Source organism: Hyperolius riggenbachi, chromosome 5 (assembly GCF_040937935.1).
Source record: "Hyperolius riggenbachi isolate aHypRig1 chromosome 5, aHypRig1.pri, whole genome shotgun sequence".
Lineage (NCBI taxonomy): Eukaryota > Metazoa > Chordata > Amphibia > Anura > Hyperoliidae > Hyperolius > Hyperolius riggenbachi.
This window is the reverse complement of record NC_090650.1, coordinates 136363997-136388433: the sequence shown is the minus strand read 5'-3', so window position 1 is coordinate 136388433 and position 24437 is coordinate 136363997. Positions and strand designations below refer to the sequence as shown.

General features: G+C 40.8%; 1 protein-coding gene across 3 annotated transcripts in view; it reads left to right on the top strand.

Moving 5' to 3' along the window:
- LOC137518440 (transmembrane channel-like protein 2) overlaps positions 1–24437 on the top strand; it is a 229023-nt gene that overhangs the window by 117643 nt on the left and 86943 nt on the right. For all 3 annotated transcript variants that reach the window (XM_068236303.1, XM_068236302.1, XM_068236304.1), the window contains 2 exons: positions 15534–15632; positions 16006–16148. In XM_068236303.1, coding sequence (XP_068092404.1) covers positions 15534–15632; positions 16006–16148 — 242 coding nt within the window. The remainder of the gene's footprint in view (positions 1–15533; positions 15633–16005; positions 16149–24437) is intronic.

Here is a 24437-nt window from a genome sequence, read left to right as displayed (position 1 = left end):
GATGATAAATACTGGAACTGATTATTGCCATTACTTTATGAGAGATGTTACATATCCTCCTGCAGGTTTTTCTGCTTTTGAGCTGTAATACAATAGAAAGCACAACAACATGGCAAATGAGACCTCTGAGCTGGAGGTAATCCCCTATAAAAGTGTTATTACGTATGTCTCCCTTATGCAGGACTGTAGAAGGGTAGTGTAACGATTGTGGGATAATCTCCACGATCAACACACAACATGTACGCTGACACTGAGGAGATCTCCCACAAGCGCTCAGACAGAGGACCCCAGTTATGGTGCAAATACACCTGTGGAGGAACAGACCAGCCAGCAGGAGGAGCTGTGGAGTACAGAGGATAGGCTGACAGGATGAATGCTTACTAATCGTAGTCACTCCCAGTGACAGTAAGCATTCATAACAGGACAGACTAAAAGGACAGACAGAAAAGAGGCAAAGGCAAGACCAGGCAGAGCGAGAGACCAGCAAGGAAAATACAAACACGGTAGTATGCATAAATATTGGCAATGAACCAATATTTAACGCAAGTACTAGCAAAATAACAAACGCTAACTAAATGCGGTCTCTGCATGTTAAGCGCAACAGAAACAAGCGCGTTGGAAGTACGGTCACCGTACGTTAAGCGCAACAATGACAAAGCGTACCAACTGACAAACAGATGAACACGGAAAATACAAACAAACAGATAACAGGAACGCTTGCTAATCGGTTGCCTTACCTCAGGCAACAGCAAGCATTAGCTCCACACAGACAGACAAACAGATATCAGATAGTATCCACTACTCTTCCGCAAGAGCGAGTGCGATCCGTACACAGGAACAGGACTGGAAGGATCCACTGCTCTACCGCAAGAGCTAGTGCGATCCACACAGCAATACAGACAGAATGAACGCTTGTGTAGCAAGCGTTCACAAACAAGACGGGCAGGAACGAAGTAGCCAATCGCAACCGCAGCGATGGCTTCCCTCGCAAAACAAGACTGGAAGGATCCACTGCTCTACCGCAAGAGCTAGTGCGATCCACACGGCAAGACAGACAGAATGAACGCTTGTGTAGCAAGCGTTCACAAACAAGACAGGCAGGAACGAAGTAGTCAGTCGCAACCGCAGCGACGGCTTCCTTCGTAAAACAGGACTGGAAGGATCCACTGCTCTACCGCAAGAGCTAGTGCGATCCACACGGTAACACGGAATCAGGGACAGGGGTCCAGAAGCAGCAGCCAGATAAGCTAAGACTGAAACTATGTCAGACAAGGAACACAGCAGGAAGCAACTCTTTATGCTGAGGTCATCCAGAGGGAGTGGACATGCAAATTCCCACACAGGTGAATGGTAATCAATCACATGCTGACAACAGAGAAAGGCAGACAAAACTAGGCCATTTGCATGAAAAGACATCAGGAATTGCTTGGCTGCAGTACACTTGCAGCCAGCAATACATGCTGCAGAGGAGATCCTAACAGGTAGCTGTTATTATAGGAAAATAACATATTGAGGTGATCCAGGAGACCTAAAGTTACATTTACAACAACAACAGCATGAAACTGCAGATAATCAAGCTTTGGTCTTACTTCCCACTGTGGAAACCAAATTCCTGGCCAAACAGCAAGGCCCATCTGAAATTCCTGCACAACTAGGAGTTGTGCACTATAAGTGCTTCAGCCTGGAAAAAGCAGGCAAATCTAAGGTGTAGCCTCAGCTTAACCCATCCTCCAAAGAGAACCCTTTATCAAGCCAGTGACTGTTTCTGAGACCTAATGGTTTCTCACAAACAAGAAGAGAAGCAGTTCTTGAAAAGGAATACAGATGTTTGTGTCACATAATTAAATATGCCAAAGTCACTGATCTCAAAGTCACAGTTGATTTAATGCCTTATTGAACTCCTGATGTTTGCAGGCAGGTGAAAATTAAAGTGAACCCAAAGTGAAAATAAATTGATGAGAAAAACAATTGAATCTATTCTCCTACTCCTAAAAATAACTTTTTTTTACACATATCATGGTTTTATTGTGTAAACATGTATTGTTTTATGGTTGCTCCTAAATTGCAGTGTCTAAAGCATCCCAAAGGGAAAATACATGAACTATTGACCTTCTTATCCCTCCCCCTTTGAAGTCGGAAGCCCAGTTATCTGCTTACGGTAGGAAAGTGTTTATAGCTGTAATTTGTTATCAGTGAGGGACACCATAGCCCGACTGGGTCCTGACTGGAGAAAAACTGTCTGATGCATAGCCGGATATTAACTCTTTCAGGCACGGAAAATTACTGTATATACACGTCTATCTCATCACATCACATGTCATCTCTACAGAATATTGTGGCTGGGAATAACTAAGGAGTTGGCTTGTATGTAGAATAATCATGTTGTATTGATTTTTTTTGATTGTATATTAACCACTTGACCACTGAGGGGTTTTACCCCTTTAGGACCAGAGCAATTTTCACCTGTCAGCACTCCTCCCATTGTTTTGCCAATAACTTAACCACAATTAATCACAATGACATAATCTATATCTTGTTTTTTTTTCACCACCAATTAGGCTTTCTTTGGGAGGTACATTATGCTAAGAATTATTTTATTCTAAATGCATTTTAATTGGAATAATAAGAACAAAATTGAAAAAAATTATTATTTCTCAGTTTGTCCATTATAGTGTAAAAATAAAAATTCTACTGTGGATAAAACCCACACATTTTATTTGCCCATTTGTCCCGGTTATTGCAATGTTTAAATTTTTTCCCTAGTACAATGTATGAGGCCAATATTTTATTTGGAAATAAAGGTGCATTTTCTTCAGTTTTGCGTCCATCACTATTTATAAGCCCACAAATTAAAAAATAACAGTTATATATACCCCTTTGACATAAATATAAAAAAAAGTTCTGTCCCCAAGGCAACTATTTATGTATTTTTTTAATGCACATTTTATATATATATATATATATATATATATATATATATATATATATATATATATATATATATATATATATATACATATATACTGTTTGGGTACTATGGGGGAGTGTGGGAGGGAAATTGTTAATTTTAGGAGTAAGTGTATTTTTATTAAATAAAATGTGTTGTGATGTAGTTTTACTATTTGCCACAAGATGTCCTCAGTCATTATTTCCGATTCGCATACGTAAGGACGTGAATCAGAAATAATGCGTGGCAGTGTAACAGCCGGAAGATACAATGATGCAGGCATCTAATAGATGCCAGCTTTCATTGATTCGGGTACTTAGATTTACTGCGTTCCCATTCAATAATGTCCCCGCTAACCGGTGGCAACTGGCAACGCCATTGACTAACTTTCGCGTCCCTGGGACTTGAGGTGAAGTTTCCAGGACGTGATTATACTGCAGCCTGGTGAAGTAAGTAGGTAACGGTAGTTAAAGGGGAACTGAAGTAAGAGATATACGGAGGCTGCCATATTTATTTCCTTTTAATCAATACCAGTTGCCTGGCAGCCCTGCTGGTCTATTTCTCTGCAGTAGTATCTGAATAACACCAGAAACAAGCATGCAGCTAGTCTTGTCAGATCTGACTTTAAAGTCTGAAACACCTGATCTGCTGCATGCTTGTTTAGGGGCTTTGGCTAACAGTATTAGAGGCAGAGGATCAGCCGCGAGCTGAGCAACAGGACCTTTATGCATCTAGGAGGGGAGTCAGCTGACGCGCGGTCAGCTGATTCCAGCCAGCGTCCGGATTGGCTGAGTGACTGGGGTGGCGCTGTGGAGCATGGTTGGGTATATATAGGACAGGCCTGTCAGTAGCTCCTCGTCTGCTGTTGCAAATGCTATGGTGTTAGCGCTCAGACCCTAGTCAGATCCCAAAGTGTGCTAGAACCGGCCGGAGTCGGGGATCCACACTTAGCGAGATTCTGTTGATAGCTTAAAGTACTAATTGCATTGTTTATTTGTTATGACTAGGGATGCTCATTCGGATTCCGCGGAAATGCAATTTCCAAAATTCCGATCGGAAATTGCATTTCCGCATCGGAATGCGGAAATTGGTAATGCAAGTGCGTTAGGTCCGCCGGAAATCGCGGAAATTCCGCCCGACTTTAACATTGATTTTCTCAAAAACTATAAGGTCTTTTTGAAAACTTTTTTTGCATCTTGTTCACAAGATTTAGTTTAATAAACCCTGAAAATTTCGTGTTTCTAGGACTTACGGGGGCTTTGCTATTAACCACTAAAGTCGGCAGAATTTTACTGTAATGTAAAATGCAGAAAATCTGCATCTGCCTATTTTCTGCATTTACATTACAGTAAAAATCCGCCTAATTTAGCGGTTAATAGCAAAGCCCCGGTAAGTCCTAGAAACACCAAATGTTCAGGGTTTATTAAACAGAATCTTCTGAACAAGATGCAAAAAAAGTTTTCAAAAAGACCTTATAGTTTTTGAGAAAATCAATGTTAAAGTCGGGCGGAATTTCCGCGATTTCCGGCGGAAATTCCGCATTGGAATGCGGAAATTGGTAGCGGAAAGCAGAATCGGTATTTGGCAATGGCGGAATGCGGATTTACTGCGGAATCGGAAATTGGCATTTCCGACCATCCCTAGTTATGACTTTCTGCTTACTCGGTGATCCTCCTGTTTGTCGATTCTGTACCCCAGCCATCTGATTCACGTTGCCATCCCTGCTTGTTATTGATGCTGAATCAGTCTTCCGTTTCTGTACTGTACCTGTCCGCTCGTTGCCTACTCTGCCTGTCTGACCTCTCTACCCACACCAGTGGGCCTAGCCACTAGTGAGGGAAATTACTGTCTGTATCATCTACTCCTAGGCTGCAGTACTGTCTTTTTCATCCACACCTAGACTACAGTACCATCTGTATTACCAACTCCTAGGCTGCAGTACTGTCTGTATCATCTACTCCTAGGCTGCAGTACTGTCTGTATCATCTACTCCTAGGCTTCAGTACTGTCTGTATTGCCTACACTTAGGCTGCAGTACCTTCTGTATCAACTACGCCTAGGCTGCAATACAGTTCGTATCACCTGTTCCACAGGGGATCGTTAATGCAGTACTAATTGTATTACTCCTCCTTGTGCTGTGCACCAAACACTACTAGGCTGCAGTACTACCTGAATCACCTGCTCCACAGGTGATCAGCTGTTCAGCCCTGGTTGCATTATCTTCTACTTGCGTTTGTGCTTCCAACACTCTCGGCTGCAGCACGGTCTGACTCACCTGCTCAATAGTGAGCACCGGCTGCAGTACTGTCTGGGTCAACCGCTCCTCGGGTGAACCCGCTCATCCTAATTACTGTTACACCAAACACTATACTACATTAGCTGCCTTGTGCTTTGCTATACTTGTATTATTGGTGATTCTGCAGATCACCATATAATCAGGTATAGTATCTGTATTATTGGTGATACTGCAGATCACCAATAATCAGAAAATCTGTTCAGCTGACATCTATCGATACAGTACTGAAGCAGGAAGTAATAATAAGAAATCAGACTTTTATAAATCTAGCAACTAATGAAATTATGCTAAGCTAAGTAGTGTAAATGAAATATAGAGGCACAAGATACAGGATAAAGGGGTCTTGTGCATATGTTTATCCATCAATTTCCCTTTTGTCGTAACTGTGGTTTAAAGGTTGAAGACAATAATTTATGATGTTTTAAAAATAAATAAATGAGTTCAAAGCCAGCTACATTTACAGTGGTAATTTTCCTCTTCCCTCCTTGAATGCATCTTCCCTCTAGATTAGCTGATTCATTCAGTATTGCAGCTGAATGAGTCAGTGGCTCAAACCAAGTTCAAGCTCTCTAATTTCTCCTTTTTGTTGCAGAGTCTCTCAGTACAAATTACCTGTCACACTCGGCATGATTCTACTTTTGTCACCTGGCTTTCTGCCATTTTTTCTTATTAACTTTGTGCACTTGTTTCTGATTACACAGCATGTGTCCATAGTGGGTCATATATGAGAATTATATTCTGAAGGATAAAAGTCTTTGTATCCCACAGCAAGCAATCACATTGCTCAGTTCGCTATTAGTCCTTCACTGTAGAAGTAGCAGTTGTAAAGTACTACTGTGGTTAATCTAAGCACCTGATTTATTATTGCTCTCTTAGGTGGAAATGTTCCCATGGAATTAAAAAGCAAAAGTGCTGTGTTGACACAACTGGAATTCACTGTGATTCTCAACCTTTGCTATGGTGCTTCATGCTCCTGGAAATAGCTACTCTGATCGTGTGCGGCCAGTGCTGCTTCTTACATATGTAAAAACATGTAGGACGTTGTTTAAAGGAGCCCCAAACTCTTGCATAGCACACAATGAAAAGTTTTTATTCCACATATAAATGCTGTAGAAATCAGCTGCACTGAGCTGTGTTTGTTTTTTTAGCTAAACCAAAGTGTAATTATCTGTTGGAATGCCTTATCAGTAGATGTGACTCACAACACTTCTGGCTCTGCCTGTACAGGAAAAGACGGATGCTTTAAAAAAAAAAAGTTTTTATTAATCATCAAATGTCATGGTGTACAAGGAGAAATGTAGACAAATATAACACCCAGATGGGCAATACAGAGATGGATTAAGATGTAATGGGGCCCTAAGCAAGGTAGTAGATTTGGGACCTCCTCGTGGTCCTTTTTGTGAGATGAAGTGGAGAGGGGTCAAAGAAGGTAGTAGGTGGGCATCTTGATGGCCACTAGGCCCCAAGCACCTGCCTAAGTGCCTGGTGCATGATCCTGCTCTGGGGCAATAGGGCATAATGGTATATTTGAGTACATATTTAGCAGATAGGCTTGTACAGGCAAATAATATTCAAAAAGGCAAAATAAGGACATTAACAATGCACAGCATGTGCAAATACAATTGGAGTTTGCTTTTACATTACACAATTAAGGATTTTAACTGATAGTACATGTTGTACAACCAAGGATTTAGAAAGTCCACTATGAGCACTAAGCTTATTTAAAGGGTATTAAGTAATGGTTATATGTACCTGGAATATAGTGTAGTTTAGGTTTTATTTTTCCACCTATCCCAAATTAACCACTTGAGGACCCTGGGCTTAAATCCCCTTAGTGACATTTTTTACAAAATAGGCCACTGCAGCTTTAAGGCCTCGCTGCAGGTCCGTACAACTTAGCACACAAGAGCTCTCTGTTTGTGGGCTTTGATCCCTGCTGGGATGTTTATTTTTTTATACAAATATTTATTTCTTTTATTTTTAAATACATTTTTCTATTTTTTTATTATTTTTTTAAACCCTCCCTCCCTCCACCTACCAGCCAATCAGCGCGATCGGCTGTCATAGGCTTCAGCTGCCCAGGGGAACAGCTGTGTCACAAGGCTGTTGATCGCCGCTGGGAGACTGATGACAGAGCAGAGCTCCGTCATCCAGCCTTGCAACTCCCCGCCCAAGGACTTTACGCCGATCGGTGTTAGGTGGTCCTGTGGCTGCCACCGCAATCACGCCCGTCGGCGTGATGCGGTCGTATAGTAGTTACGTGAAATTGCTTTATCTGGTTTCTATGTAAATAGACCAATTGGTTTATAAGGCAGCCCGTTGTTTAGCCTTTTGCGCCAACGTGCAAATGTGGGAGCAGAAGGCGCAAGCCAATCAAGTGCAATCTCCTGTCTGGCTGCAAATAGCGCCTCGTGGATAAATGCCTTGGTGTTGGCCTGCAATCCCTCATCAGTTATTATACTGAGCACACATAAATTGGGGTTGATGGTTACTGGGAAGCCCGTTTTATCATGTAGGAAATGTATTACTTGAAGCCAAAAGGCCTTAATAGGAGGACATTGCCAAATTAGATGACAAAAGGAGGGGGATTGCATCCCACACCTGGGACAGGTATCAGAGGCGCCTGTTTATATTTAGCAATTCTGCCTGGAGTTACATATGCCTGGTGTAAGATGTATATTTGTGTAGCTCTATCTTTGTTGCATACAGAAACTTTCCTTGTAGCTTCAAGTGCATCTTCCCAGTCTTCATCGTGCAATGCAAGTCCCTCACTTAACCACTTTTCTTTGATTGGTTCCATATGGTCTAACGCCTTGCTGACTACCAGCTCCATGTATAGATCACCAATTAGGTGTTTAGTTGGACCTTTCTCTAGCAGTGACAGGAGAGGGTGGGCAGCAAAAGACAGATGCTTTAAACCTGTCTGTGTATGTTAGTTAGCACTCACTGCAGGCTCTACTAGCTCTGACAAAGAATATCTCTTCAATCTGGGATCTATTTGCATGCTCACTAGCATGATGAAGAAGCCGCTAACAAGAAGCCTCATAGCTAAGTAGGGAATAAGGCTTGTTTATCATAATAACACATTTGTGTTAGCAGACATGTATTTGTTGACTCAGTAGTGATGTAGAAAGCGTTTTTGTGTGCAATATAAGTAAGTTCATGTTTATGATTTTATTTGTGTTTAGCTTAAAGAGGAACTCCAGTGAAAATAATTTAATATAAAAAGGTGCTTAATTTTTACAATAATTATGTATACATGATTTAGTCAGAGTTTGCTCATTGTAAAATCTTTCCTCTCCCAGATTCACATTCTGACATGTATTACATGGTGACATTGTTACTGTGGGCAGATTATGTAGCTGTTCTGGCTTTAACAGACAGCTATAAACAGCCATTTCCTGTGTGTGTCATTGTTACATTGTGGCAGTTTGCCCAGAGTACCGTACGGTACCAGAGCCTCTTGTGGGAGGGGTTTCAGCACAAAATCAGTCATACAGCGCCCCCTGATGGTCTGTTTGTGAAAATCATTATATTTTTCATGTAAAAGTGGGTATCAGCTACTGATTGGGATAAAGTTCAATTCTTGGTCGGAGTTTCTCTTTAAGGTGTGACATTTCACATTGGCCATTGCATTAGCAGGAATGCAATGCAGTGAATTGGGACAGTGGCCCCACACGCTATGCTTGCATTGTGTCAGGCACAGTGAAGCATACAGTCAATGCAAAGTATTCTTCACTGTTACTGTGAACGCATGCGTTTAGCGGTAATGCACTGTATGCAGTGTGTTACGATGCTGCAGCCCAGTATACCACAATGCTCTTGCTGCGCTGTGAATGTTGCATAGGTGGTGCATTCATTGCAGTGCGGTAAGCCGCATTACAAAGAGGCCATTACGTCGCACCACAATGCACCTCTGTGAACGTGGCCTGATACATTATACTGCTATAGACTTTTTATATTGCACCATGTTTTAAATAATTCTTGCGTGTTACTTTCAGCTGTCTGACCTCATGTGGTCTATTGATGTTATTACTTGAACTTGGCCCAAACAAGTTACTAAGTCTACCCAACCAATTACTCTCCATGGAGCTCAAAAATACCTCCTTTAGAAAAATAAAAATGTATGCGGTAGGAATGAAATTAGTATAAAATGGCGCAAGAATAAAAATGATGTAGACAAACAAAAGGGTACATAGAAGGATGTCCCTATCACCCTGAAAGGAAAATCAAAGACCATAATAGAAATATATATCACACTCAACTAAGCAAGCAAAAGCCACAATCTAACGTAGAACCAGCAACAGAAGGAATATAGACTATTTGGCCTCATTCTCACCGCAACGGCATGGAAAGGCATACAAAAAATTGCATTTTTCTATGCATTTCCTGTGCATTTTTAGACATTTTCTCGAACATTTTTGTTTCAATGGAAATTACTATATCAGTTGAGAAACTGTGGTAGCCTTAATGACACAGCTAACACTTTAGAAGCTACATCTCACCGCTATGGACGCCAAAATCAAAAGCAACAAATGTAAATTTTAAGTTTTGTTTTTGGAGTTACTGAAGTAGATATTGTACATTCTGTCCCTGTAAAAGAAGAACAAATGTGGAATTGGTTGGGGGAGTCTCATCTTATTGTCCCTATTGAAATTGATCTACAGCTGCAGTTAATGTGGCTGCAATAAGGAAAAATGGCTGTCACTAAGCTGATGTAACAGGACCCTAAATTGTGAAGACAATGGGACCTATGATGGCTGCTGAGGCTGAGGCTATGGTGTATTGATGGATAATTTTACCTTGATTTAATTGCCAACCTATATATTGTTTTTTTAGAGGCCAAATGGGCTTTCATTTGATGCTATATATTGACTGTCATTTTATTTTTGTGTTATTCATTTTAGAAACAGAAGAATAAATGGACAAAATTATGGGAACAATTTCCATTTATTTTAATTGCACAATGATTTTTTTTTTTTGCCCAAAAATGGAGTTTTGATTTTTCCACTTGTGTAGACAATTACAGTTCAACATATGTGTGTTTTTGTTACACTTTGATTGATTCCTAGGGCAAAGAAACTATGGTACCTATTCTCTATAGACAGAGTGGCCTGCACAACAATTGAATGAAAAGCCACCGTCCTATGTATATCTGAAGGTGGTTGATATGGCCCTAAGTAAAGCAAAGGAAGTGTAAAAAGATATACACCATTACTTATTTTATTGTAAATTGTGCCTATGAAAAAAAGGGTGCCAGGAAAATTTGGGCGCAATACGGCTGTTATTCTACTATTGGGCATTGGATAATTGTGATATTAGAATATTGGTAATTTTACAGATACTCTATTATGGCTTTACCTTCCTCACACACTAGCTATCCCTCTATCTACTCCTAACATTAACCTACCCCTACCTACCAACGCCCATCTACGACTAACACTTGCACTCAGCAACTTACCCCTGCTGCAGCTATCTACAACTAAATCTCCATTGTTTTTGATCCCTACACTCTGGCACTTCAGCTATACTTGGCACCTTCTGCGCTAACATTGTCCACTGGGTGCCATTATAGCGGAAATTAGTATTGTGGGTTTTGCAACAACCAGTGTTTCCTAGCAGTAGCAAGTGCCGAAAATTACCACATCATTGTAAAATGGCCTGGACACATTTGTTGGCATCTCTATAAAACATTATAATAACCATACTTGGATTAGAGTGCTTTTTAAAATTAGCAGTTTTCTTCAATTACTGTCATACATGTATCCAACATACAATAAGAATTTCAGCAAATTTAAATAAAGTAAATTAGTCACTCTGCTGATTGGTATTGTGTGTCACACACTGAATATGGACCAGAGAAAGCAACATAGAAAGTTGTCAGGAGATCAGAAAAAGAATTATAGACAAGCATGTCAAATGAAAAGGATATAAGACCAAGCACCTTGATGTTCCTTTGACAATAGCTGTAAATATTGCTTAAACATTTAAGGGAAGGACAGAGTTGTCTGCAGAGATCTAAAAGAAAATGATAGACAAGCATGTAAAAGCAAGGGCTATAAAACCACGTCCAAGAAGATTGATGTTCCTGTGACAACAGCCGCAAATATTATTTATAAGATCATCTCCAGGTAGCGTGATGTTACTATGACAACAGTTGGAAATACTATTCCTCGTTTAAGGTAATGTATCCAATTCTTTTACTTTTTAGTAGGCAAATCAACTCCAGAATGGGCAGAAAGATAATACGAATATTAGACAGGATTGATGTCTATCCAGTCATATGTCAAACTGTATGTTATACTTTGGGCCTAATTGTTTTCTGCTTTTGATTGTGGTCATTTTAGTTTTCTCATTGTATTTGTTAAATAATGCAAAAATAACTTAAAAAATAGAATAGTAGACACAAAGCTGAGAACAAAGAGATACAAGCTGAATACCAAGGTTCACCTCATACATCCAGCAGATCTTCCAACTCTAGTTCATGCATTCATCACATCATGGCTGGACTGCTGCAATGGTCTGTATACAGGCCTTCCAAACGAAAACCTGCACCGCCTGCAATTAGTACAGAATTCCACTGCAAGGCTGTTAACTAGCCAACCTTGCCATTGCCACATAACATCAACCCTTCTCTCACACCTAGTAGTTACCTGTAAAATGGAGAATTCTGTTTGAGATTGGCTTATTGACATTCAAATCCTTGCACAATCTGGGCCCTGGATACATGAAGGACATGTTGCAACTGCATCACACGCCCCACAATCTTAGATCAAAAGGATCTAATAACTTGGTTACCCCCAGGGTCCACCTCAAAACCTTTGGAGACAGAGCCTTCTGTCATACTGCCCCTGCACTTTGGAACTCCCTGCCACACCCAATCATCTCCATCCTTGGAAGTATCTAAGCCCAACCTGAAAAGCCACCTATTTAGTATGGCATTTATGAACCCCTGACTATTTCCTCTGTAACACAGCACAGTCTGCAACCTGGTATTTCATCTGAGACATATCTATGCGCTTTGTGTCCTTTGGAAGAAAAGTGCTTTACAAATGTTTTTGTATTGTATTATGTAACTTCAATCAGTGTCTGACTGCACTGTTTATTACTTTCTGAGTGCCAAAGAGCTGAGTGGAATTACGAGAACCCCATGGATTATAGGAAAACAAGCCAGATGGAATTGACTATAATGTATATTGACAAATGACAATGCTTCTGGCAGAATGTACTTTGGCCAGATTTTGCAAGAATAGAGCTTTTGGCAAGTCACTACACCTCCATGTTCACAGAAGAAAAATATAAAGTGTTTCAGGAAAAGAACACCCTACCTGCTGTGAAACATGGAGGAGGCTCAGAAACCTACTTGAGCTACTCTACTTTGTCGATAAGGGATCCCTTAAATCTGTATAGGGAACAATGACATTTCAAGACTATCAAGACAATTTGGAGTGAAATGTACTGCTCAGTTTCAGAGAACTCTGTGTTAGATACAGGTATTGGATCCTCCACCAGGAAAATTACTCAAAGCACACAGCTAAAACGCTCAATATTCAATAATGCTTAAATATGAAACATGAAACTACTTTGAAGTGGGCTTCTATTAGCTCTTAATAATGTAAACATATGTGGAAAGGACTGAGACATGCAACCTGAAAAGGAAACCCTTCAAACCTGACATAGCTAGAGAAGTTTGCTCAGGTAGAGTGGACCAGTCTATTTGTTGACAGGTACATTTTCATATGGTATATTTGGGATATTATTTTAAATAGGTTTTTAAATCAAAACTCTAACATAAAGTTTTTAGTAATGAAATAAACTGGACTTGATTCTCCTTTTTTCTTGTGAAGGTTAGAAGATGGGAGGTATATATTGTGATTTACAGTATGTGTAAGTGTCACACTGACTGAACACTGTATCTACTGCTGGTGTCCTCTTTTAAAGACAGAAGATATCACCAGCACACAAATTCTTCTATATTATAACCACTTTATAACGTTATAACCACGTTAACTGGAAATGTGACTAGGAACCACTTGAATGACTTGCAGTTCTGCCTGCAGGTTTCCCACCATTGATTTTGCTGCTAGCCTGAAAATCAAAGTGAAAAATGATGTGGCAGGATAGTCCAGGCTAATCGTGCTCACTATTTTGGATCTTGATCAGTGCTTAACCGAGCTCCTGAACAGTCTGAGATGCAGCCTGTTGGTGTCAGATAGACCGTGACATGATGTCCCAGAGGTGTTCTGTTGGATGTAGGTCAGGACGATTGTGTGAGCCAGTCAATGGTATCATTCTTTCAGCCTCCAGGAGCTGCCTACATGTTTTCACCACATGAGTCCGGGAATTGCGGTGCACCAAGAGGAATCTAGGACCCAATGCACCAGCATAGGGACTTGACAGTGAGTCCAGTAATTTAATTAGCAAAGTACAGAGACAACATATCAAATGTTGGAACTAAAAAGCGTTAATATATACATTTCCAAATCACCACCTGTCCCTTGGATTCCATTATTTTCCATGTCCCAACTTTTTTTTACTCTTCAATGCCCATACCTATGTTTAATTCATAGCTTTTTACTGGTATTTGTCCACCCTCACTCCAAAAAGCAGGCAGCTATAATACTATTTCTTAAAGTGTTAGTGTACTTGCACAGAAAAGTTCTGAGCATTAGATAAAATGAGGCCCTGATCAACAATGAGATTTACTTATGGAGTTAATGTAACAAAAGTATTTTTTTAATTAACACTGACACCTTATAGTATAGATAAGGTTTAGAAGTTTATATCTTTTAAAAATGTGATGGCTTATCAAAACTTATTGTGGAATCTGAGTTAGGGGCGCGACAATAGACCCTGCAAGGGATGCAGCCGTGGGGGGGGGGGGGGGGCAGAAGCTGCAGGGGGCCTCATGGGGGGAGAAATTTATTTTCCCTGTCCAAAGAGACTGAAAGCTAAGGGCACAGAGAGAAAAAAAGCTTTCTGATCTCTGCACAATTGTTCAAATGCAGTCATGCTCAGCCACTGATAATGAGTCATTCAAAGTTTTGCAGCCAAAGATTTGTAGACAGTCCCTATTCAGTATGGCATGTATGGCAGGTGGTAGGGGGACCCCATCCAAAGTTTTACAGGGGGGCCAAGTGATTTCTAGTTACGTCCCTGATCTGAGTGGCGCTTGGTAACAGACTACGGAAATGATCAATTTCAGGGAGACATCAATCACTTCCGTAATCGGCTTGTGTATGGCCAATTTGCTACCAGGTTTCTTCTCTCATGAAGTATGAAAGCTAAAAGAGGTTTTAGCTGCTATAACAGTCTAGAAGAGTCTGAAAAAAAAGTATTTTAAAGCACACCTAAACTAAGAGGGATATGGGGGCTACCATATTTATTTTCTTTTTTAACAGTTGCCTGACCTCCTGCTGATCTCTTTGGCTGCAATGGTGTCTGAATAACACACCTGAAACAAGCAAGCTGCTAATCTTGTCAGACTTTGGTCAGAAACATCTGAGCTGCATGCTTGTTCAGGGTCTACGGCTAAATGTATTAGAGGCAGATGATCAGCAAGACAGCCAGGCAACTGGTATCATTTAAAAGGAAATAAATATGGCTTGCTACATATCCATCTCAGTTCAGGTGTCCTTTATTGTAGAGTAGATGTTTAGAAGTGTGCCTGAAGTAATGCTTTAATGCCGGAGTCTAAAATGTACTGTAATTATTATTAGTATTATTATTATTATTCACTGATATAGTGCTTTCTTTTTCTGCATAGAGTACATAGTGGTGTCACTAACTGTCTTTCAAAGGAGCTCAAAATTTGAGGGGCCCTACCATAGACATGGTGTGGTTTGCTGGTTTGCCTAATAATCTAAGGCCAGTTTAAGGAAATAAGGAAAGTCATTTAATTTACTATTATATTATAGGAATCTGGGAGAAAACTGTAGTGCCTAAATAAAATGCTTGCAAACACTGCAACAACACACAAACTCCATGCAGAAAGTGTACAGGCTAGCGTTTAAACCTGGGGTTCTAGCACTGAAAGGCAAGAGTGCTATCTACTGCATCACCATGACCAAACATTGCACCAAAACATGGTATTTTTCATCTATATTTATTCATCCTCCTGAGCAATTACAGTGTATTGCTTTAAATTTGAGTAATTTGACATCCAAATGCTCAGCTTTTCCTTGCCACCGATAAATGTAGTATAGGCCATTTCACGCTTCATTAAAATCTCTTCATTTTTTATTTCATCCCAATTTATTTTTATTGCATTGTCATCTTACTGCTAACTAGATTTTAATGGGATTACCGTATGGCAGTCTACCTCGAAAGACTGTGCCTCGGAATGAAGAACACACTGCCATGGATTTCTCTGTCCTTTGGGATTTTGAGGTATGGTATTCAATGTTTCCTTTTATTTAGTATAATGGTTTGTAAAGTGAACATTCTGGTAGCATTTCACCTTTACCTACTTTTAAATAGCACCAGTGCAGTTCTTTACAAAATGATAGAAAAACAATTATGTTACTGTTGGGAGATCTTAGCAAGAACATCTAAAATAAGTGATGCTGTGAATTAACTTGTCAAGTTAATACCATTGTATTATATTACACAGTATTTTCTGTAAAGGCTTCGTAATTATCCCTAAATATCACTCTACTCTACAGAATTTAACAACTTTTTCGATTTACAATGAGATCTTTGTACAGTGGTAAAGTTAGAGAAAAAAAATGATCTCAAGTTAAAATGTGCTTTATTTTTGCAGGGTTATGCCAAATATTCAGTTTTATTCTACGGTTTCTACAATAACCAGCGCACAATCGGGTGGCTGAAATTCAGACTGCCGCTTTCTTACTTTATGGTTGGAGTTGGTGTTTTTGGATACAGTCTAATGGTTGTGATTAGAACGTAAGTAATAATTATCTATATGTTGCAAATTCACAAGTAATAGTATGTATTTTCTTGTATAGCTTTTGGCATGTTGAAGGTTTTGGTTATGAAATCTTTTTGTAAACACTATTTACAGTTATATTGTTTTTATCATTAAACGGTCCTACATACATAAATAAAAATGTGATACGCTCTGAAATCTTGCAATAATAAGTTATCCTTGCTTGACATAGCAGATTGGTAAGATCCCATGCATTTCCTATGCACAGTAACCTCATCCTGTTATCTTAAGTAATCATTGCATGGAAATGCCTTCATATCAGTTCTTTGTTTGCAGAGGAAGATGACAAAGAAGATGAAATTCAGTGAAAAATCATATTTAGGGCCTTTTCACATTTAAGCATTCTACATTGCTCAGCACTGCCACCTCCCCATCGCTACTTGGGCAGTTCATTATTACTTATGAAATGAGGATCAGCAAGATTGCCACTTTGTTGATTGCCAATAGTGTTCAACACATTGCAAGTGGAGAACATTAAAGGCTACAATGAAGAACAGCAGTGTTTATCAGTTTTCCCAGTGTCAGACTAAGGAGGTGGCAGCGGAAGTGGACCACTCCGGGTTTCACCATGGGGGGGGGGGGGTGCACTAGAGACCTCCTCCTGCTGCCAGAAAGCAGAGTATTGCAAGTGGAAGCAAGTTGCGCCATTAACTCACCTGCTCCAGCAACAGAGTCCATTGATGTATGACCTCCTGCCCTAGTTCAGGTCCCCCCCTCATGCTGGCATCTCTTCCTGCATGTAATTACGTGATGAAGGAAGACATGCCGGGCACTGGGGGAGAGCTTAACAAGGACAGGAGGATGCATTGGTGAACTCTGATGGTGGAGCATGGTGAGATAAGAGCACGGCTTGCTTCCGCACACAATACTCTGCAGTAACAAAGTGTTAGGTGAAGGTGGGCTGCAGGCAAAGTCTAAGGCATAAGTAGGGTGGGGGTACTTCAATCAGCAATGCAGAGTCTGCATTGCTGATTGAGGTACCCCCACACCATCTATGCCTTAGACTCTGCCCATCTTCACCTAACACCAACTGGGGCCCACCACATACGCTGGCCTGACATTAACCTAACCTTATTCCTGCACCTAATAACTTCCCTCATAACTACAACTAGCACTGACACCCTCTACCTATGCCTAACACTAACCTCCACCACATATGCCTAACACTAACCTACCTCATACCTACGCCTAACACTACCCTCCCCTATACCTATACCTAACACTATCCCCCCCTTACCTACACCTAATGCTAACATCCCCCATACCTACACCTAACACTACCCTCCCTCACCTATGCCTAACAATAGCACCTCCCCCCCCCCCACACACACACCTACGCCTAACCAGAATGAGCCACACTCCTTGATGTAGTAGGGGGGGGGGTTATGTCAATTAATGCCCAGCACCGGGTATCAAATGGCCTAGGTATGCCACTGAGTTTTTTAAGTTTGTACTAAACCGCTACATGTCATCTGCAATGGTTGTAGCTGTTTATCCATACACACTTTTAAGTGAAAGAAGATATGGATCATGAGTTTAGGGTAATTACGATATTACTGATCAACACATTAATAAATACTGTATAATTGAAGTTTGATCACTGTTATTAGTTTGGCATTATAAAAGAAGTAATGAAATATTAAAAAATAGAGAGCAACCATGTGGCAAAGCAATAACAGACCACCACATTTATAAATTGGCCCCAATTACTTGTCTCCTCTCATATAGTTTGCTAGAAAACACAGAGAAGACTAAAGGCAGAATTGATAAGATTATATGAGAGCTTTTTAGTCATCAGAACTTCCTTTGAAGAATTTCTTGTCTTTTCTGTCTTTACTATATCTCCTTCTCTCTGTCGACTTTGTAGGTTCTATTCATATTTTTATGTTTTCACTTGTTTTCCATCCTGCCCCCTTTGCCATTTACACTATATTTGCCATAAGTATTGGGATCCCTGCCTTTACACACATGAACTTTAATGGCATTCTTAATCAAGAGGCTATAATATGGAGTTGGCCAACTATAACATCCTGTGTTTATGGGAATGTTGGAGCATTCTTCAAAAACAGCATTTATGAGGGCAGACCTTGATGTTGGATGAGAAGACCTGGCTCACAGCCTATTCTCTAGTTCATCAAAAAGGCGTCCTATTGGGTTGAGGTCAGGGTTCTGTACAGGCCAGTCAAGTGCCTCCACACCAAATTTGCTTCTCCATGTCTTTATGGACCTTTCTTTGTGTACTGGTGCACAGTCATGTTGGAACAGGAAGGGTCCATCCCCAAACCGTTCCAACAAAGTTGGAAGCCTAAAATTGTGTAAAATGTCCTTTCACTAAAAATTAGGGCCAAGTCAAACTGCTGAAAAACAACCCCTCACTATAGTCCCCAGGCTTGCTCATCACGAGCTAATCACCAGTAACCACGGTGGCTACTCGTGATTCAAATCACGCTATTCAAATGCGCTATGGCGCACTTTCTCCTTCCGGCTTGAAGGAGAAAGTGCGCCATAGCGAGGCTTGCAATGTGACAAATAGGACGCTTGCAAGCTCATTAAAACGCAGGGCGGGCAGCGGCATTATGGGTAATTAACCTCGCCGCATCCAGCTGCACACCTGCTCCAATTACAGCTGATTTGAATCACGAGTAACCACTGTGGTTACTCGTGATTAGCTCGGGATGAGCAAGCCTGATAGTCCCTCCACCAAACTATAAACCTGTATGATGTAGTCAAGAAAATAACTTGGGCCCTAGATGGCTTGCTTAACCTGCTTCATGCCCTACTGATGGAGCTGCATCTTCTACCTCCTCCTTTTCTGTTCAAGCTATATAAACAGCCTCAGCTGCCTGCACTCAAATGTTTTTTTTTCTTCTAGAGGGTTCAATAAGAGATTAGTAGAGGCTTATCTGGGTAATATAGAGCCTATGGCAAACACTGAAATTGGGCCCCCTATTCCCCCATGACAGAGCCCCCTTCCACTATAAAACAGCATTCTTTCTCTTGTATATTTGTTGGGGTTGCCTTTGTTTTTTGGTTCGGGATATTGCTGAAGTTACTTTTTTTTTTTTTTAATTATCTCTCTTATTCCTTCTCTGTACTCTTTTCTAACAGTAAGCCAAGTGTGCCCTACCTACATAAGTTAAGTAGACGTGTTCCCCAGATAAGAAACTTAATCTGATCTGAGGTCTGATTGCCAAGGAGGCATTTAGATACCAATAATGCGAATGTCATTGCTGAAGGAGTGTTGGGGGGTTATTTTTGTTGTATTATTGTATATGATCTAGTAAGCATTAGCAAGGGTTGTGTGGTGTGGGGCAGTAGGAAGCAAGTCATTAGGGGTATACCCACTGATTTTGTGGTATCGACATGAGCTGTGTAAGATTCTCCTATCTCAGATACCTATGCTATCTCCTACTCATGCTTCTAAAAACCTCTGCTTCCATTGCCCTCCATGACCTCCTCTTTTCAATCCTTTTCTAGGAACACCACCTCTTCATTGTCAACATTGCCAAGCTCCACAGAGTGTTTAATGCTCCAGAGGCAAAAGGGTGCCAAGATGTACTTAAATGTGTATGCTTAGAGAACACAGTCACACAGGCTCATGCCAACATGTAGGGATCTGACAGAACCTAAAGTCAGGCAAGATCGTATGTGAAAACAGGCAGCCTTTCACCACTGACAGCTCACACACATACCATCATGAGCGCATGTGATGAACCTGATAGTTTCGCACTTCCCAAGCCAGTGCCACTACTTACACTTAGGCGATCACTGATTGATAATTACAGGAAACTGGGCTAAATTTTTAGCTTGTCTTACCCAGTCATTCTTCTCCCTGGTATATATGCAAAACCACTGCAACCTTCATCCAAACCTTATTTGTGACATTCCTGCTATTTGCAGTTTTACTTTATGCAGCAGTGACTTCCCCAGCTAAACAGAAATGTCATGGAGTACCTGATAAAATGTGTGCAGAAAATATGCTTTGTTGAGTTTGTCAACTTCACCCTTCAGAAGTAGCTAGAGATCTAGAATGCATGTGCCCTTTAAACATTATTTTAAGAACCAAGGAAAGTGATCAGTTATGAAGCAGTCATCAGTGATACCATCCCTATTGTCTGTCTGCTAGAACAGATGCTCTTTGGGCTAATAGACAGAAGCAGTATTGAGGTGCAAGGAGCAGAAGGAAGGAGGAGAATGGGCTGCCACTTTCCCAGTGTCAGGCATCAGCTGAGCAGTGTCCAAATGCCTCTGGTATGTGTTTCTCTCTCTGGAACACAAATGGAGGAAGAGGAGGAAAATTAAGAGTTTTTGCCCAACACTCACCTATCACAAAACTTTTTGTCCATGGATGGGAGCAGCAGCCAATAAACGCTGCCTGACCCACAGCAATCTGCAACCTCGTGTAGCTTATGTCAAGAACACTGATCATGAATCCATGTTAATGGCCAAAATGACTGAGCTCTTAATGGCCAAAATGACTGAACTCTTTGTAGACGAGAATAAGTAAGGCAAAATTGATATACTCGTTGAAGCATGGTTAAGGCTTTCATGTGCGGAGTCTTTCCTAATGGTAGCAGAAATGTATCTACCTGTCAAAGCTAAAGGGGGGGGGGGGGACAACAAGAGCCCAATAGTGTGATATTGTATAGATGATAATTAATAATGAGTAATATAACAATTTAATACTCACAAACCAGGGTTACCATTAGGCAACCACTGTGAAGGCAGGTGGGGAGATTAACCTGACCCCACTCAGGATTAAAAGTTGCTCTCTGTAGATGGGAAGAAGATGGGTACAACCCTCCACCAAGGGTGGACTTAGCAATATGTAGAAGCTTTCCACAGGCGCCAATAGAATAAAAGTCACTTAAACGAGCTTAAAACTGATGGGGCATCAGTTTTATAAATAAATTGTTGTTTGACTGTTGATACCACAGTCCTTCCTTTGTTTTCTTTGTCTGCATGGATGGGATAGGCCCACCACTGCCCCATCGGTTTTAAGCTCGTTTAAGTGACTTTTATTCTATTGGCGCCTCTGGAAAGCTTCTACATACTACCTGTCAAAGCGCCACAACCCATGGTAGACAACCAGGGAGCAGCAGAAGAACTAACTCAAAGATGTTGGCATGTTTTGTCAGGTTTAAGTGACTAGGCTTAGTCACAGGTAACACTTACAGGCAGTACTTTTCCATTTTAGATATTATCTATAACAGGTGCAGCTTGCATACCCACGATTACTGAAGTAAAGAACTTGAGGGCTACTGGGTGCAAGGATGGACTAATTCCCAAAGCTCTCAGCAAATACACTAAGCATCATTATTCTAAACAACTCAAACACTGTCCACTTCAAGGACCACTGGGTGCAAGAATGGACAAATGGCCAAATCTCACAACGAATACACTAGGCATCATTATTCTAAACATCCAAAACAATTTCCACTTTAAATGTACCTCAAATGAAGCACAATGGGCCTGATTCACAAAGCTTTTCTGTTAAATTATCTCACCTTATTTATTAACTCACAATTTAAGTCTCCTTAAATGACTTAAAGTGGACCTGAACTCAGAACTCCTCTCTGCTCTAAAAGATACACAACAGCATAATAACCTTTAAAAAAAAAAACATTTCTTTGCTACAGCTGATACAAATCCTAAAATAAATCTGCACAGTTTAAACTTCCTGATTCATGGAAGCAGACATATTGTTTACAGCCTATACTTTCAAATGGGCGTATCTGCTTATCTGCCATAGGCAGTCATGTGACACAGGGGGGGGGGGGGGTCAAATTTCAACTAGGGATTAGACACAAATGAGGGGGAATTAAACAGGCTAAACTCTTTTAATACTTACAGGATGCATTTCTGTTGTTTTCCTTGTGTCCTGTGCAAGAGTTCAGGTCCACTTTAACTCATAATTTACCTCTCCTTATTTAACTTAACTCATGGTTTAGCTCTCCTTACTTGACATAACTCATGGTTTAGCTCTCCTTATTTGACATAACTCATGGTTTAGCTCTCCTTCTCTATTTATCTCAAGAATTATCTCTCCTTATTTGTTTATCTCATGCATTAGCACTCCTTACAGTTAAAGAAAACCTGTATTGAGAAAAACCTCCCCTGGGGGGTACTCCCCTGGGGTGGGGGAAGCCTCCGGATCCTATTGAGGCTTCCCCTGTCCTCCTCGGGCCCATGGCGGCGGAGATAAAGCTCCCGGGATGGCGGGGATGTAAATATTTACCTTCCCGGCTTCATCGCAGGCACAGTATCGGCTCTCCGCCTTGGAGATAGGTGGAAATAGCCGATCGCTGTCGGGCAGCTCTACTGCGCAGGCGCAAGTCTCCTGCGCCTGCGCAGTAGATCGGACCCGACAGAGATTGGCTATTTTCGCCTATCTCCTTGCAGAAAGCCACAATATTGCCCTCGCTGGAGCCAGGAAAGGTAAATAAATCAGTGCTCATCAGTGCTTGTCAGGCTTGTCGAGGGAGGATTCCGGGACACTTCGGGGATCCAGCGCTGAACTGCCTGCAGCTACAGGGGAAGGGGAAGCCTTATTTGGGACCCTGAGGCTTTCCCTTCTCGAGGTGAGTACCCTCCAGGGGAATTTTTTTTTTCAGCGTCTCTTTGAAAAATAACAGAGTAACCAAGCAGCTCAGGGTGACCCAAACTACTAGGAATGTGTAGGGGGATAAAAGGGACCAAAAAGCCCTCTTACTAAAAAAGCAAAGCTTGGTGTAATTGCCTTCTTAATACAGAAGGAAATTTGCAATAATTCAGTTATAAATGAACATTTGTTGTTACCCACAATGCACTACTACTAAATATGCAAATTAGCCCTTTTCGCTCTTGTTAAGCCAAGCAAGCATCCAGAACCGCTGGTATATAGCAAGCCTATAGCTTTAAGTTTTACACAGCCATATCAAACCCACATGTAGACAGCCTGTTTCGGACTTTTGGTCCTCATCAGTACATGGCAGGGATTGATAAGGCTGTATGAAATAGGGCTTGGGCGAGTACAACAGAGTAACCAAGCAGCTCAGGGTGACCCAAACTACTAGGAAAGTGTAGGGGGATAAAAGGGACCAAAAAGCCCTCTTACTAAAAAAGCAAAGCTTGGTGTAATTGCCTTCTTAAAACAGAAGGAAATTTGCAATAATTCAGTTATAAATGAACATTTGTGGTTACCCACAATGCACTACTACTAAATATGCAAATTATCCCTTTTCGCTCTTTGAAAAATAAGTAACCTTTGTGAATCAACTCCAAAATCTCCATAGCATGAAACCATTAACCAAAACATTATATTCCCCGCATGTTACAGTAAGCTAAAATAAGAAGTGCATGTATGAACTATAGGTCAAAGGTATTCCTGCTGTGTGGACAGCCCATGCAGCTTTCTATGGATCACTATATGTCCTCTGGCACACAAACATTCCAAATGTCTTAGTAATGTAACTCCTGGCCTCTGAAAGCTCTGCCCTACACATTTCCTCTAATAAAGACAGGTCCTCCCCATTGCATGGGACACATACAGTATATTGCAGTTGTTTTTTTAGTAAAATCACTGGAATTACAGAATAAGGAATCTGTCTTTGTGTGGCCAGTACTGCATTCAGTCTGTAAGCAGAGTGAGTCAAGCAACAGACAAAAATAAGAGACGGTACAGAGCTGGATGATCTTATATCAGTGGGCAGAGACTGGCATTACACAGAAAAACTGGTTGGAAAAAATAAAAAAACAAATCAAGCTAAATAGAGCCACTAGAGTGACTCAAAGGACCAGGAGAAATCATTTTTATAGTGCACAAGCAGAATTTTTTTTCCTCCTGGTTCATGCAGGTAATTAATTCCATTAGCCTGAGTGGATGTACTGTATAATTAGAGAGACATGCTAAACAAGCAGAAATACAATAGCAAGTCTTTCACATTCAGCTCGGCGTTTCATATTAATGAATGGTTAGAGGAAATATCTTTTCAGACATATTGATGAATGTGGTTATTGTTACATAAATAATTTTGCATCTCAGTGTATTGTACACTGCTACTAATTTTAACTGACACAGTTCACCCTTGCAGAAAAACAGGGAGATATAGCATAATAAATATTTAACCTGGCATACTGGCCAAAAGTTATCCCTTCTCTGGCTCATTGGTAAGCTGAGTATACGCACGATAAATAATGTACATACCGTTGATTGCTGTTGTCCTTCACAATTATTGAAGCTGGTTGCACACCTGTTGTATGTGGCA